General features: G+C 39.4%; 1 protein-coding gene across 3 annotated transcripts in view; it reads right to left on the bottom strand.

Moving 5' to 3' along the window:
* Nucleotides 1-1,165: 1,165 nt before the first annotated feature.
* Nucleotides 1,166-15,021, bottom strand: part of ZC3H13 (zinc finger CCCH-type containing 13) — a 46,931-nt gene continuing 33,075 nt past the window's right edge. For 2 of the 3 annotated variants that reach the window (XM_032181367.1, XM_032181375.1), the window contains exons 13-20: nucleotides 13,788-14,331; nucleotides 12,633-12,736; nucleotides 11,279-12,292; nucleotides 9,741-10,250; nucleotides 6,706-6,861; nucleotides 5,608-5,808; nucleotides 2,257-2,420; nucleotides 1,166-1,651 (exon numbers count right to left, since the gene is read on the bottom strand). In XM_032181367.1, coding sequence (XP_032037258.1) covers nucleotides 1,481-1,651; nucleotides 2,257-2,420; nucleotides 5,608-5,808; nucleotides 6,706-6,861; nucleotides 9,741-10,250; nucleotides 11,279-12,292; nucleotides 12,633-12,736; nucleotides 13,788-14,331 — 2,864 coding nt within the window. In that variant the 3' untranslated portion in view covers nucleotides 1,166-1,480. The remainder of the gene's footprint in view (nucleotides 1,652-2,256; nucleotides 2,421-5,607; nucleotides 5,809-6,705; nucleotides 6,862-9,740; nucleotides 10,251-11,278; nucleotides 12,293-12,632; nucleotides 12,737-13,787; nucleotides 14,332-15,021) is intronic. The other variant, XM_032181384.1, reaches the window with a different exon arrangement.

The following is a 15,021-nucleotide window of genomic DNA, read 5'->3' on the forward strand; positions in this document are numbered from 1 at the left end:
TATTGTGTGGGAACTTAGGAAATATAAATAATCCCCCCACACACATTTTCTTTAATAACAACTATTTCAATGTAGAATAGCAAGATGTCACTGAAGTAAGAGGCATTATAGGAAAGCATTACAGGTAAGAAAGCTTTGCATGAATGTTCTGAAAAGTGAATTTGAACCAAATTGGAATTTGTATTTGGGTATTTACTTGAAGCCAACACAACTCTAAGCACCAGGCAGATGCTAGATAAGCCCATCACGTCGAACTACACACAGACAACATCCCCCTCGCTGTGTTGGTTCCAACCAGAGCAAAAGGATAAGAAGCTAGTATCAGCCAACCATCAAAAAGACTTGTGGCTCATCACTAATTTCTAACCTGTATGAGAACGGTGAAAACAAGTTGCTTTGCAGCAAGCCAGTACCAGGGTTAAGCTCTGGATTTCTTTCTCATCCTGTGTGAGCAGACTTCAACGCAACAGTTCAGGTTTAAACCTGGGACAAGTATAGAGGTGTACGCAAAGACTTAATTTAAAGTTTCAGAAGCCTCAGTTTCACATGGAGGCTTCCACAGACTACATAAAGATGGCTGACTGGCATAATCCAAAGATCCCACTAGAGATTCGCTTCTCAAACTGAAAACAATTCTTACAAAACTGAGCCCAAGCTTGATGAGTCTCCAATCAAGCCCCTGAACCTGTAACACCCAATAAAACACAACTGCTCACTGCCTTTACTGCCAACATCTGAAAACTTACCAAGTGTGAAACACCCTCAGGCTACTGCAGGAAATTGATCTGTCCTGATATGTACAGAATGTAAAGCGTGCACCAGTCTTCCTTTGTAAGCAGCAGGCATTTCCAAAATGCAGTGAGTCTCATAAATACAGACATCTAAAACTGGTCAGAAATCGCTTCCTGGAAGGTTTTTCTTTCCATCTATCACACTAGATTTTTACATCCCGAAATTATCAGAGGAAACCACTGCTAAAGATACAGACCTAGAGCTTTGTCCAAATCCAGATCCACACCAGAGGCTACTGCAATAAGGAAAGGGATTTGAAAAGCAGAGGTAGAAAAACTCCCAGGAAGCAAGCCACTTAGGAAATTCCAGACACCTGTGAAGGGTCTTCAGTGGTGGTGTACAAACCCATTTGCAATAAGGAAAGAGATACACAGACTGTTTTCTTCACTTTAATATCAGCTGGAGTTATAAACTGCTAAAACCAGACATCTTCACATTATTACACTTGATGCACCATAAAACAGGTTTTTGTTAGTGTAAGATTCATATTACAAAACTTGCAGAGAACTTCACACAGAAGTCTACTTTTTACCACTTTTATTCACAACCAAAATCCCCAATTCTTTTCTGTGTACAAACAGAGTCTTTCCTTCCATCTTCTACAGCTGCTTTCCAACCAACCAGTTCTAAACAGTACCAACACTGGGAATGGGATATCAGCTAGAAAGAACTGCTGCGGTTGTTTGCTTTAAGACACACACACTTCTTGCTGGATAGCTGGCTGTGGAATTTTACTATCCTCTGTCTTTTCTTGCCCAGGAGCCTGGCACACAGTCTTGCGTTTGAATAACCGTAGACTCAACCGTAACAAGTCACTGTCCATGGCTGCAGGATTCGTGTAAGCTTGTTTTGTTGCACCCTATTGAAATTAAAATAAAAACCAAAAAGAGTGGCTTTTAACATGCAAGCTGAGAAATTAACATCAAGTATTCTCAATAATTACAGGTTTAACGGTTTAACCATGCATATTCATTAGTAAATCTTCAAGAACTAAAGATTTTTCTACTAGCCTGCCAGAATACAAAACCTACTGTAGTATAAGAAATGGCTGAAGTATCTTTTGTTTTTGAAAAGTATCTAAGCTCTTTTAACTTGGAAGAACAGAATCTTACAATTCTTATAAAAGTACGTGGACTCTTAAGCAGGAAAATTATTCAACAATTATACTTGAAAATGCATTTTAACCAATTACTTTGATTACATATTCTCTAAATGCAGAAAGCACCTCCAGAATTTAAATGCCACAATAAGGAATAGTTTAAGTCTCCATCTTAAATTAATGTCCCAGCTTAATGAAAACATAAAAACCCTACAATATTTCAATAAGTCTGTTCTCCATTATTTAAAGGACTAGATCTGCTCCAGAATAAACAATTACTGCTAAAATTACCACCCTAGACAAACGTTGTGCACAGTAGGACCTGTTTCCACATTTTAACCCAGCTCTGTAAGTGAACAACTTGCCTTTTCATTCTTCATTAGCTGCTTACGAATTGCAGAATCCCTTCTAAAGCACAGAGCTTTACAGCAAGGACCCAGATTACTGAGCAGACCCGCTCTCTCTTCTTTTCGTAGAAGTGCAGCCATGTTCAAGGCCCCCAGTTCATGTTCAAAAAGGTTTTCCGCATCTGCAAGTAAACGACATTTACAAAGATCAACAAACACATGGCATTTTGGAACAATAATATACAGCAATATGAATTTACTGGAGTTAAAAACAATCTTGCATGAGATTTAACAACTGCCTTGAAATTTTACTGTTGGTGTTTCTGCCTTTTAAATAATGCCAAGCTTTGGGAAAAAAAAGGTATTGCAGCTTGTAGAAAAAATGAATAAATTCCTCACCATCTGAAGGTAAGTATGGGTACACTTGGATGTAGCTGCAGCACTGGAAAGCAATATTGAGACAGCAATCACCAAGTGGCCTAAAAATCGAGTGAGAGCTCTGATGCAGAAGAGGGGATATCATTCATGATCTGACATATGAAGAAAGGTGTTTACTAGCACTAATCAAAAAGTGGTTAAAATTGTACTTCCCTACAAAGAGTAGGACTCTACCAGTGTTAAAACAGGGTTTGTATAGCTAAGTAGGAGTGAAATATACACAATAACTCTTTTATCCATGGTGGTGAACCAGGAGAACAACTGAACAATGCTAATAAGCTACTCCCTTCCTTTAAACTCACTTAAAGCATTAGCTAATAGTACTTAAAGCAGCAACACTAGGCCTTTAATACATTTATCAGAAGAATGTGTGCAGCTAGAACACATTAACCAAAGTTGCTTTTCAAGATGGATCCTGAGGCAAGGCTTGTTCATCTTTTCTATGAAATGTTGACAAAGATCAAAAGACTGCAGCATATTGACTTACAACCAACCCTTTCACAATAAATAAGAAGATACAATATGATTGGAAAAAAGATGCTAAGTTATGCAGTTAGTAGTCCAATCCAATCTTCTGTATTTAACAAAGCACATGGTTTTTAGCAGAGAATCGAATGCCTAACTGCAGACACCAGCAAACCTGGGGAAAATTTAGCAGCTAAAAGCAAAGACGGTAGTTTGGCAGAACACACCCAAGAGAGAGCAAGGACACCACCACTTTAAACCACTGAAGTTGCGATGGAGCTGAGTATGATTAGTTTTCAAAGAAGGTGAAAAGAAACAAAAAAAAAAAGTTAGAAGGTATCAAGGACAGGTTAAAGAACTGCACTGAAGTTATCGAGACAACCCCAACAGACAACCAGCACAAGTGAGACACATAAAGGCCACTTCAAAGCTGACAGAAACTGCTTGTAGTGCCTATGTGCCAGGTGCTGAGCATATCTGACAACAAAATACTGTTTGATGCTCATCCTCAACTGCACACAACAGGTGAGGGAAAGTCAGATACAAATCTCAATTCCATCACATGCTACAACTGATTCTTGGTTTTCAAACGAAATGAACACAAAAATCCCAGTAATAAGCCAGCACTTCCTTTTTTTCTGCATTTCAGAGTATTACCAGGAACTACTCATCCATAAATAAGAACAAAAAAGTGAACACCAGAATCAGGAATAAAACAGGGAAACAAAGACATTATATGACCATGAAGAAATCCACAATGAACACACTGCATTTTCACTGCAACACAAACTGAATGCCTAGCTCAACATCTTCATTTTTCAGGGCACCAAAATTTGTGCCTTGTTTTAGAATACTCACTTTGTGGCTGTGTAATCACTATACAAAGAATCATCTCACCTAACAGCAGATTACAGAGAAAATGCACACGCTTGAAAGCAATACTGGCACTTCCACATGTAGTAACTTTGATGAGTGAGAGACTGCACACGCTAAAGAGAAATTAACAGAGGCATTCAACCTTCCTTCCTCTCCAGAGCAAAGTTCTCCTGCATCTGAGCACGCTTGAGACAACCCAGAGGCAGCGCTAGAGAGACTCCTACCATCACCACTCCCCTGGACTTTATTATTTCTAGAGAAGCACGCACAGACTGCTGAGGTTATTTCAGGCAGCGTATTAAATAGCCAGGTGGATTCTGCACTGCAGCTCCTTTTGAAGTATGCAGCAAAATTAAACCTTAACGGAGAAAGACACAGTTCATGCCTTTACTATGTCAGACAGCTTGCATACTCAGGAAGATACAATAGTGCATCGATTACATCAGTTACTTAAATTCCTACGCATAAGAGCTACAATTTTCTCTTAAGCTAGAAAAATGCTAATACTGCATAGAAATAACTAAGTGTCCACTGCAAAATAGTCACTAATACCAAGCACACACCTCAAATTACACTATATAAGATGCATTTAAAATGTCTGCATAGAATTGGGCTTTAAAAGAAATGTAGGAGCAGTAGCAACTGACCATGATTAACAGTTATATGTTTTTAATGGCTCAAGCAAGTAGTGAAATTCATGAAGATTAACAGGGCTCGGAGAAGCAAGTTAATTTTTTTTTTTCCCTCTCTACTGCTTGAAAGCAATCTTCCTGTAAGGTTAACAAGACAACTGCACAAAGGGTAACGTTGCAAAGAATTAGAGTACTGTTGCAGGGTGTTTGGACAACGCTCTTGGAAATAGGGTTTGGGCTCGATGATCTTTGTGGGCCCCCTCCATCTCAGGATATTCTATGGTGTCATGTCAAGAACTAGAATTCACAGAGTTAAAACAAAAACCTACTCCCTAAGACCAAGGACTCTACAGAAACTGTTATTTCTAAGGCACACTTTTATCATATTTAGATCCTGAAGTAATTTGCATAGCGATCTTATAGAGAGCAAATGTTTCATAGACCTAAGTAACAATTTTACCAAGTAAATTGTTGCAAGCAGCTCAGCTGGTTCCTGGGACGCTAAAATCAGTACCCTCTCTCACACAAAAGCCCTACTTGCCCTACGCAGCTGCAGTGAATACCACTGGTTTAGTTCTTGCCCATTCCATCCATCATGCATGTCTTAGGCCCACGTATTTTGACCCAGTGCTAGACCTGCATACTATTCATTTAATTTCTCACTTCTACTACATAATACACAAATTTCACTGAGTTCTTCATTCTGAACCAAAAGAATATTCCACTATGACAAAAAAAATAGGCAGTTTGTATAGGCAGTTAAGACCTTTCTACCACTGCTAGAATTTAAACATTAATCTGATTGATATACAGCTGTATTACATTCCTGGAATTTTTACACAATGCTCAGGATACACTTTCTATGGCCTGGAAACCTAGAATAATGAACTAGAACCCATTTCATTAAGTATCTTTACTAAGCACAAAAAGACAGTTTAAACCCTGCAGAAATAATTACCTTTAGGTTTTTCTAATACTCTCTGGCAAGTCTCTTTAATTTTGGTGAAGAGTTCTGGTCCTGCCAATCGCTTGGAAATGCCAACTCTCAACATAACGGCCCCTGGTGTGAATTTTAAGAGTGCAGCCCCAGCCTCCCGTGGTTCTTTTGGCTGCTTTGGCATAAGACTGGACCAATCGACATCGATAACATCCACAGGATCTGCAGAAATATTGACAGAAAATGAGTTACCACATCATCGTCTCCTACCACAGCTGATTAATTTCACATGCTGCAGATATCTCTGTCTCCTAAATGCAATGTACATTGGATGAACATTGTTCTGCAGTTCTCAAAGACAGCTCTTTGGACACTTCAGATAAGAACATTCAAACTCACTTTGATCAGTGCTGAAAAGGGGCATATAGTTCCTTAAAATATAAAGCTTCTTGGATTAAAATAACATTCTGTTTCACTTTGATCGTAATCACTTTGGGGAAGGCTGCTCAGACCCTGCTTAGACAGCAGATTTGGACAGAACCACTAACGTGCCACGATATATCCAAATTAAATACTTAAAAAGCTGGCAATTCAACTCTGGATGCTGCTTTTTTCAAAGGAAGGGTATATATTAGTCATTGAATAACCATACAACTGTGGGTGCGTATTTATTACATAAAATATGAACCCTGATCATACAGCCCAGGTGACCTAGAAGATTCCATGTTTCCCGGTGCATTCGGGAAGCATTCAAGCATGGACAAAAATCTATTCCTGAAAATATCAGTTCCAAATAATGATCAGCTCCAAATGGGCTAGCATTTGTAACCATTTATGTTCATTTATAACATTTATAAAACCAAAGCTGCTGCTTCTAGCTATAAACATAATAAATATTACTTCAAAATGAAGTTTCCAGAACTTTTTAGTTACCTCTGTACCTCACAGGCATACCCGACCATTACAGAAAAAATGAGAAATACTGAGGAGCACAAAAACAGTGCTCTGAATTCACAACTACTCTACATTACAATACATTTTGAGAAGGAACAAAGTAGCTTTACATGCAAACAGATCTCATCTTTATATTCAAATAAATGTAAAGGGGTTTTGTTATACTTTTACCAGGCATCTTCTCATCCTCTTGTTGATCCTCCCTCTTTTCGGCATCACCTGCCAGGATTTCATCCAGTTCATCATCACTGATTGGTTCATATTCTCCAGCACCAGATCCCAGCGACTGAACATCATCAATCTTTGCTTCATCTTCTCCTCCTACAGACACAGATACAGACTGTAGCTTTAAAGCAATCATTCTTGTTTTTCAGACATGCTTCAAGCAGACTGACAAAAAAAACAGGGTCCATAAACGAGCTTGTTAATTTTTGGGGGGTTGAGTATATTCAAAATGAAAAAAAAGTATTCACTTATGGAAACAAAGTTATTTCTCACGTAGACAAAGTGGCCGTTTGAATTTCACACATCTTGGCCAATTATTTTTTGTGCAGTTTTACTCAAAGTGCTTGTAGAAGACCATATTCAGAAGAAATGTAAGTTGATGATCTGATATGTAGTTATGCAGCACCACCATGAATTCTACCAGATGCTTTTGCACATGAATCCTAACTCAAATGTAGCTGCTTGCAGCTCACGAAAGGCACCTCTGAAGGTATTCTCTCACCCCCAGCACTGAAAGACCTGACTGAAGCATTCGCAAACCCTGCTGCTCAAAATTCAGGCTTCCTTAGGATTCTCCGCCAAGGTACTTGCAATCAGTTGCACAGTACAAAATTGACACAATTTACAGGGGTCATCCCCTGTGGATGACTAATCTATTTTCTCCAATCTTCCCTACCCAGAAGAGAAACTGCCTCTGTGTTAAGATATCCCCTCACCTTTTTTTTTTTTTTTCCTTTGTAAAGCCTGCAGGAAAAGAAAAGTCACCTCAACTAATCTAAAAATCAGCACTGAAAAGACAAGTAAAAGAGGTGCTAGCAGAGTGTAAATTAACTACTCAGACCACCTGGCAGCACTTTGGAGGAAGCATCGAGTATCTTGGGCATCATTTAAACCTATTCCTGAAGCAAACACATTAAGGTTCAACACATCACCATAATTAAGTAATTATATCCTCACACATCATGTTAGACAATGTACGGCAGTCATTGATCCAAATAAATACCAGATACCTCCTTACCATCACCAGATCTGGAAATTTTATTCAGTTAGTTTGCTATCATCTTTAAAGGGAAAAGTATAGCAATCTTTACTAGATTTCATTTTCTATCTTGTGATTTTAAATATTGACTGCCTGCACGATCCATTTTCTGCTTCCACACGGACCTAGCAGGTACACCAGCTCACTGTGACTGCACGCTTGGATGGCACAGATGGACCATTAAAAATTACTGTATGAAGCAATTAAAAACAACAATCTACAGTTCTCGATATGTAATCCAAAAAAGACTGAATTTCAAATCAGGTTGATAATTTCTAAATTATATTATCACTACCTTTACTGCTTTTTTGCAGAAATGTCATTTTATATTAATTCTGATTTAACACAACACAGCTAAAAAAAGGAACAGGAGTAACAAATTAATGAAAGAGAATAAAATACTCTACCATCTTAGAAGATCAGAAATATGTTGTTTATAGCATGCTTCACTAAAATTGTCACCTGGTATTTTACAAGACTTTTCTTCTAAAAAAAAAAAAAAAAAAAGAGAATCCTAGATCCTAGACTAATATACCATAATTTCCTACACATGATCATTTTTAGATAACACACAACCTTTGAAAAATACACGAATTCATATTAAGATTCTTACAAGAAGTCTGCGGAAAGGCTAGACCTAAGAATGCATTTAATATTCAAAGTCTGTTTGGCTCCAGGCCCTCTCTGAAACAGAAGATAAACCTAAGAACAGCCTTTCACTAACTCTTTTCTGAAGTTACCACGCTGTACTCTCAGATTTACTACACCATTCCTTCCTCTTGCTTAAAAATGGATGAATTCTGTCCATTGTACCAAGATAGGGCAGTCTTTCCCCAGGCTCGCTCCAAATATTATCTCTGACAAATGCTTCCACTCCACAGATAATCTCCTTAAATGGAATTTTCTCAATTGTACCAGTCAACCGTAATGACCATTTTGTGAGCAATCAGGTAAGAGATATTGTACGTAGTAAAACAGCCCTCCTCATCCTCTCCAGACTGCCCAAATGAACAGGTACCTACAATAAGATAATTCTTTTTAAGAATGCAGATATGATGAGACAAGGTGCTGGTATCTTACGGAAAGCCACAAAAGCTTACTTTGTTTCTGAAGACTTCAGGCTTTACCAGCCCAAACACCCCAAATTCCAAATCCTACACATCACCTTCCTTCTTATTAGAGGATACAACACTACGATCACCAAAAAAAAACCCTACTTACTGAACATAACCATAACTTACACCACTTACTCTGGATTTAGATTTCTGCTTTTTGCTTTTTTATAAAGGTTAGATGTACTTCCCAAGCTCTTTCTTCTAGCAAAGCTCAAGCTATGTGAATTTGTCAGCATTTGGCCCTTTATTTATTAATCCTAAGCGTGTTTTCCCCAGTACCATTACAGCCGGCAAATTGAAGCTACAGTTAATAAGATTACTTCAGTAAAGTAATTTTTGGACTGTTGTGCCAAGCCATACATATGTTTCATCTACTAATCAGACTATCATTTCTATGGTAATTGGGCTCTGCAGAAAAAATCCCAAAGAACAGCTGCAATTCAACCCTCATTTTTTTTCATTCATTACCTGTGACTTCCTCACTAAAAAATATATCTTATAGCGGTTTAACAAGGCAATCAAACCTTTGGTGTTTCAGCAAAGTGCCTATGCAGAAATGTTACACCTTGGCAAAATTATATCATTTATGAGGCATATCCTAACGCCTCTTTGACTCCAAACTTTAGAAATGAAACACTACCATTCACACAATTAACATTAAGAAGATGCTGGCCAGAATTCTCCCTTATCCTGCTTCTACAGTAGAGAAGCTGGGGCCAATACACCTTTCAGTAGCAAAGTGTTCTAACACAGTTCAGCGTTGTGCTAAAAGGGAAGAATGAAATACTTGACAGTGAAGGTTCTTTCCCAGAATATCTCACCTTCTAGACTCTCCACCTTCTCAGCCTCATTTCCATCTTCAAAACCTTGTAAAGGTCCTAAATCTTTGTCTGGCCTTTCCTTCTCTGAAGCTGCAGAATCACGACAAACACTGTCAAATTCTTTTTCATGATCTCTGTCCAGTTTTGTTTCACTGTGTTTTGTTGATTCTTTTTGAGAGGAAATGTCAACAGTTCTGTCTCTCTCTCTTTCAACAGGGTCAGGTAGCTGTCTGTCTCTCTCTCTGTCCAGCTCCCTTCTCTTTTCCCTCTCTCTCTCCCGTTCTCGGAGTCTCTCTCGCTCCCTGCTCCTTGGCCAGTCTTTGTCAACATCTCGATCCCATTCTCTTTGTCTTGCCTCTCTCCTCTCTCTCTCCCGCTCTCGATCGTGGTCATGTCGATCTCGCTCCTGAAGCCTTTCCCTGCTGTCAAAGGACCCAGATCTGGAATGAACCTGACGGTCTGATTCAGGAGAGCTTCTTCTTGAACTGTGGCTTCTTGAATCTTGACGATCTGGATAAAGTATTTTAAATACAGGGGCATGAGTACAGCTCATGAACTTAACACCATTTTCCTACACCAAAATGTTTTAAAGATTCTGGTATGAAAGTGGACTTGTGAAAAGCATCATCTTAGGATTAAAAATGGTATTTCTCACTCCCCAAAAAACATTTTTAGTGGCTAATTCAACTATTACAGAAGTCTAACTGAACCTACATAATTTACTCATATATTTAAGCAATAAAATATATATTTTTTAGAAGAATCATCTTAAAATTATTTTCAAAATATGTTTTTTTAAAAGCTAGTATATAATACATTCAGAAAGGTAATTTCAGGCATGTGACCATGTTAAGAACAGAAAGCCAAATGGCTTTCGGAGGAAGATATTTTTCTATTGATGCTGTATGTATTTTAAGCAAATATTTTACCCATTTCTTTACAGGAACTACAGAAATAAAACAAGGTCATTGTGATTACTTTGATTCGCAGCAAAGATGATTTTCATATTTATCAAAAGCATGCCTGAGAAGAACCACAACAGATTTCCCTCAGCTAAAAAAAGCTCCAGAGATCATAATGGATCTCTCTCTCCCAGAGCGAAAGGGCATTTCAATTTTGCCTAGATTTCAGTATTTCCGTATCAAAATGAATGTTAATAGCAAATTTAAAAACATTATTTATACAAAACTAGCTCAACGGTCTTTTAGCAAAAGGACTTTTTCGTTCTTTCAGTTTCATTTGTTCTACAAATTGCTTTATCCTCTAGACAGCATGAACTGCTAAAGCTGACTGAATATTTTGGCATAAACAAAGTGGTAATCATCATGCCCACTGAGGATCAACTTTTCAAGTATGGTAACACTTCCAGGAATCTTAATTTGCTCTGGTTTTACTATGAATTGCATAGAACCTCCCTCTCCCTTCACACTAATTACAAATTAAAAGAGTATAGGGCCACATAAGAATGATTTGGGATTTGTAGCTTTGCACTTTCATGAAGAGTGATAAGTCAGCCTCGCTAAAACATATCTCGTTACCTGAAGACGTGCTGCGACTGGGCTCCCCTCTTTTCAACTGATCAATCCTGGACTTTCGTTCCCCAGTGATTTCTAAGCTTTTCTTCTCTCTGTCCCTGTCCCTGTCCCTCGAGGTACTGTGCAGGATCCTCTTCCGTCCAGTCTGGTCATCGCCACTGCGATGAGCTGACTCGTTGGAAGGGGATCGAAGTCGGCTCGAGGCATGGCTCCGATTGCTGCCGAGACTGCTGCTGCGCTTCTGATCCACGGGTTTACGGTGTGGTCCATCATCTATAGTAACATGAGGGGCTTCCACCTTTTCTCCCCTCGTTCTATGACTTTTTCTATGGGAGTCCTCAGTGCTTCTTTCTGGAACAACGATGTCGCCACGTTCGGGAACATCTTCATCTGACCAGTCACTAAATGTTGTCTCTTCCCTTTTTGGGGGGACTTCTGCCACAGTTTTCTCAGGTGGTGCTTCAACCAATTCTTCTTTTGTGACAGGGGGGGTTCTTGGGCCTTTCTTCTTTTTATGATGTGGAACAATTTCTTCATCAGAAACCTCAGAATCACCCTTGGATCTCTTCCGCTTTTTCTCTATGTTCTTCTTCTTTTGACCTTTCTTGGGTGAGAAGACCTGGCTTTCCTCAGTCGTTGACTCAGTAGCATACCTTTCCACCCCACTGTCATCATCTTTCTTTTTCTTTGTGGCCTTTTTCTGTATTTTAGACTTTTTCTTGCTGTCATCATGCATTCTATCAGAAGCATCTCTTTCTTCCGAGGGACGGTGCCCAAGGTTTTCCTGAACCCTGGACCGGGAGCTTTCTGAAGCATCTGGTTGCTCTCTTTGCTTATCTGCTGAGGAAATTCTCTCTTTAAACTCTGGTTCTTCGTAACGCCGGGAACTTTCCTTTCTGTCTGATTTACGCTCTTCTTCTTTCCAGCGACTCTGCCTATCTTCTGCAGCATGAGAGGGGCTCAGTGACCGGGATTCCTGTGGTCGCACAACCTGGCTCAGAAGTCTGTGCTTTTCATCTACACAATGGGAAAAAGAACACACTTGCATTGTTTAGAAAGGAGAAAGGATGCACATTTGGTATCTTTGCAGGCTAAGAAGTATTAATCAAAACAAAAAAAAAATCCATCATTTCAGTTACACAAAAGTTTTGTTTGTGTTTTTTGGTTTTTAAAACTGCTGCTGCAGCAGCAGACTACCACCATTTTGGTAAACGTACACCTTAACACACGAGAAAGGAGACGAGGACCTTTAAAAACTCTCCCCATGTTTTCTTCTATTTAAGATTACAGATTATTTTCCATAGGCAGAGGATAAGCTGGATCCTGCCTACAGCAGAAAGAGACAACTCCTACTTACTTTTATCGTCTCCACTGTTGTAAGCATCACTATCAGGAGAGTGCTCACGGCGACGTTTGGGTGACTGACGAGGACTTGGGCTGCTTTCATTTCTGTGACGCTTCCTGCAGGACAAACATTTGTAGTCAAATTCCTTGAGGATTCTTTGAAGAAAACCTTCAGTGATTGAGTTTATCATCAATACAATCCCTCAAGTGTAAACACCTCACACAGAAGATCTAAGGATGCTAGGAAGTTTTGTAGCTTTCTAAGTTGTTATTTCAAAACTTCCAGAAGTATTTGTCTTGTCGTATATATATGATACCTTAAAACTAAAACTTAAACACTTAGGACAGCTATTTTATTTTTTTTTTTAAACAAAAAAGTACAAGAGGCAATTAAGATCACTTTTTTCCTATGGCAATGATCTTTGCAGTGGGTTGACCCTAGCTGGCAGCTCAGCCAGACGCTTGCTCACTTCACCCCATGAGGGACTGAGAAGACTCTGTACTGGATGATTTATAGGATTCCATACTTCTCTCACACAAAAGCTGCTAATTATTTCTAGGCAAAGCAGTCCTAGATGGGACAACACTGCTTTGCTCATTACTGATGTCACAATGAGAATGTTATTGTACTAAATGGAAAAAAAAAAAGAGAGAATCAGTGCCATTTAGATAAAACAATAGAAGCACCACACATTTACTTGAAATATTGTTGATGTCTTCATTGGTAGCCTTCTGGTGTTGAAAATTCAATAGTGCAAAGGGTAATGTAAGTTCCACAGAAATCTGATGAACAAAGTCATGAACCCTGACCTGGTAAGTTCCTACCACACTCTTGAGACTTCAAAAAGTACCACAGCCTCCTATTAGGTTTCAAAGAATGCCTGCATTATTAAAGCCAAGGCCAAACAAGCAGACTTTAGCAGTTCCACGATTTTGCATTAGCAAAAAAGCATCAGATTAACATCACCAACACAGTACACAGCCTAGAATCTGATTTTGGGGCCACCAGCACATGGGACACAGATGCAGGGGAGACATGGCTCCAGATCACACCTCTGAAGGGTATCTTCTCCTTCCTTATGATATTCCCCTGCTTACTATCTTACCAAAATCAATATTAAGAGAGTTTTTTATTGATGTTATTGAAGGAACAGTCAGATCCACTCACTTGGATTTTCGTTCTTCATGGACATCTCTTGAACTTCTTTCTTCTCTGATATCTTCTCTCTTGTCCCTGCGGTCATCCCTTCCTTTTTCTTTGTCATCCCAGTCTCTCTGGCGCTCTCTCTCTTTATCTCTGTCTCGACCTCTCTCCCTTTCTCGCTCCCGCTCTCGATCTCTCTCACGCTCACGCTCCCTTTCCCGCTCCTCCCTCTCCCTCTCTCGCTCCTTTTCTCTCTCTCTTTCTCGTTCCCTTTCCCTGTCATGGTCCCTGTCTCGATCGCGCTCCCGGTCCCTGTCTTTGTCTCGCTCCCGCTCTCTCTCCCGTTCCCGAGCACGATCTCGTTCCAGCTCCCTCTCCTTCTCCCTCTCCCGTTCACGGTCTCTCTCCCTCTCCCTCTCTCGATCCCGCTCTCTTTCTCTCTCCCTCTCACGGGCCCTTTCATCTCTCCTATCATCACTCCGATCTACCCTTCGCTCTTCTCGTCTTTCGTCCCGCTCGAGGTCATCACTTCGTCCTTGATGTCGTACCGGTGAACTTGCTCTCGTATCTGTGAAGAGAAGCAAGTTTGATTACCAGAAATTAAAGGGATGTACATTGCTACCACTACACTAATAAAACACCCATGGCTTGGTGTTTTGGCAATCTAGCTACTGGTTTGTGCCAACTGAAAAGCAACTCCCTGTAGCTCTGAAATATTTTTCCAGTATTTCAAGAGTGAGTTATCCTTAGTTTAGAGAAAAGTCACTATAAAAATTTATTTTCTACCGGGCATTTCTGAACGGCTTCAAAAGCTAATTATACTGCCCCAGAGCCTAGCCATTATTATTGCATTACGGAGTCATTCAGAATCTGTTACAGGATCTTGGAAAGCTGAGAATGACATACATATGAAAACCAAGTATCAAGATTTCTGTAAGAAAATTTCACTTCCACAAATTCAGAGTCTCAAGTTGATAAGAACTTACACTGTTTATTTTCCTGTAACTTTACTAGGTGTTATAAGAAATATTGTCCTCTCTCCTCACAGAAGAAGAGATCCCTGCATAGAAATATACAACCAAATCCAAGAGAAAGGGAGAGATGAGGATGAGCTACAGGAAGCATAACTGCTGTAAGCTTCCACATGCATTCACATAAGGTGAGTTTTTCAGTGTTCAGACAGTGGGCTAGGGTCATGGAGAAAATTATATTCATACAGAAAACAACTGATCCAGAAAGATAGTGAAGACAGCTTAGA

Source organism: Aythya fuligula, chromosome 1 (genome assembly GCF_009819795.1).
Source record: "Aythya fuligula isolate bAytFul2 chromosome 1, bAytFul2.pri, whole genome shotgun sequence".
In the NCBI taxonomy this organism is placed as follows: Eukaryota; Metazoa; Chordata; class Aves; order Anseriformes; family Anatidae; genus Aythya; species Aythya fuligula.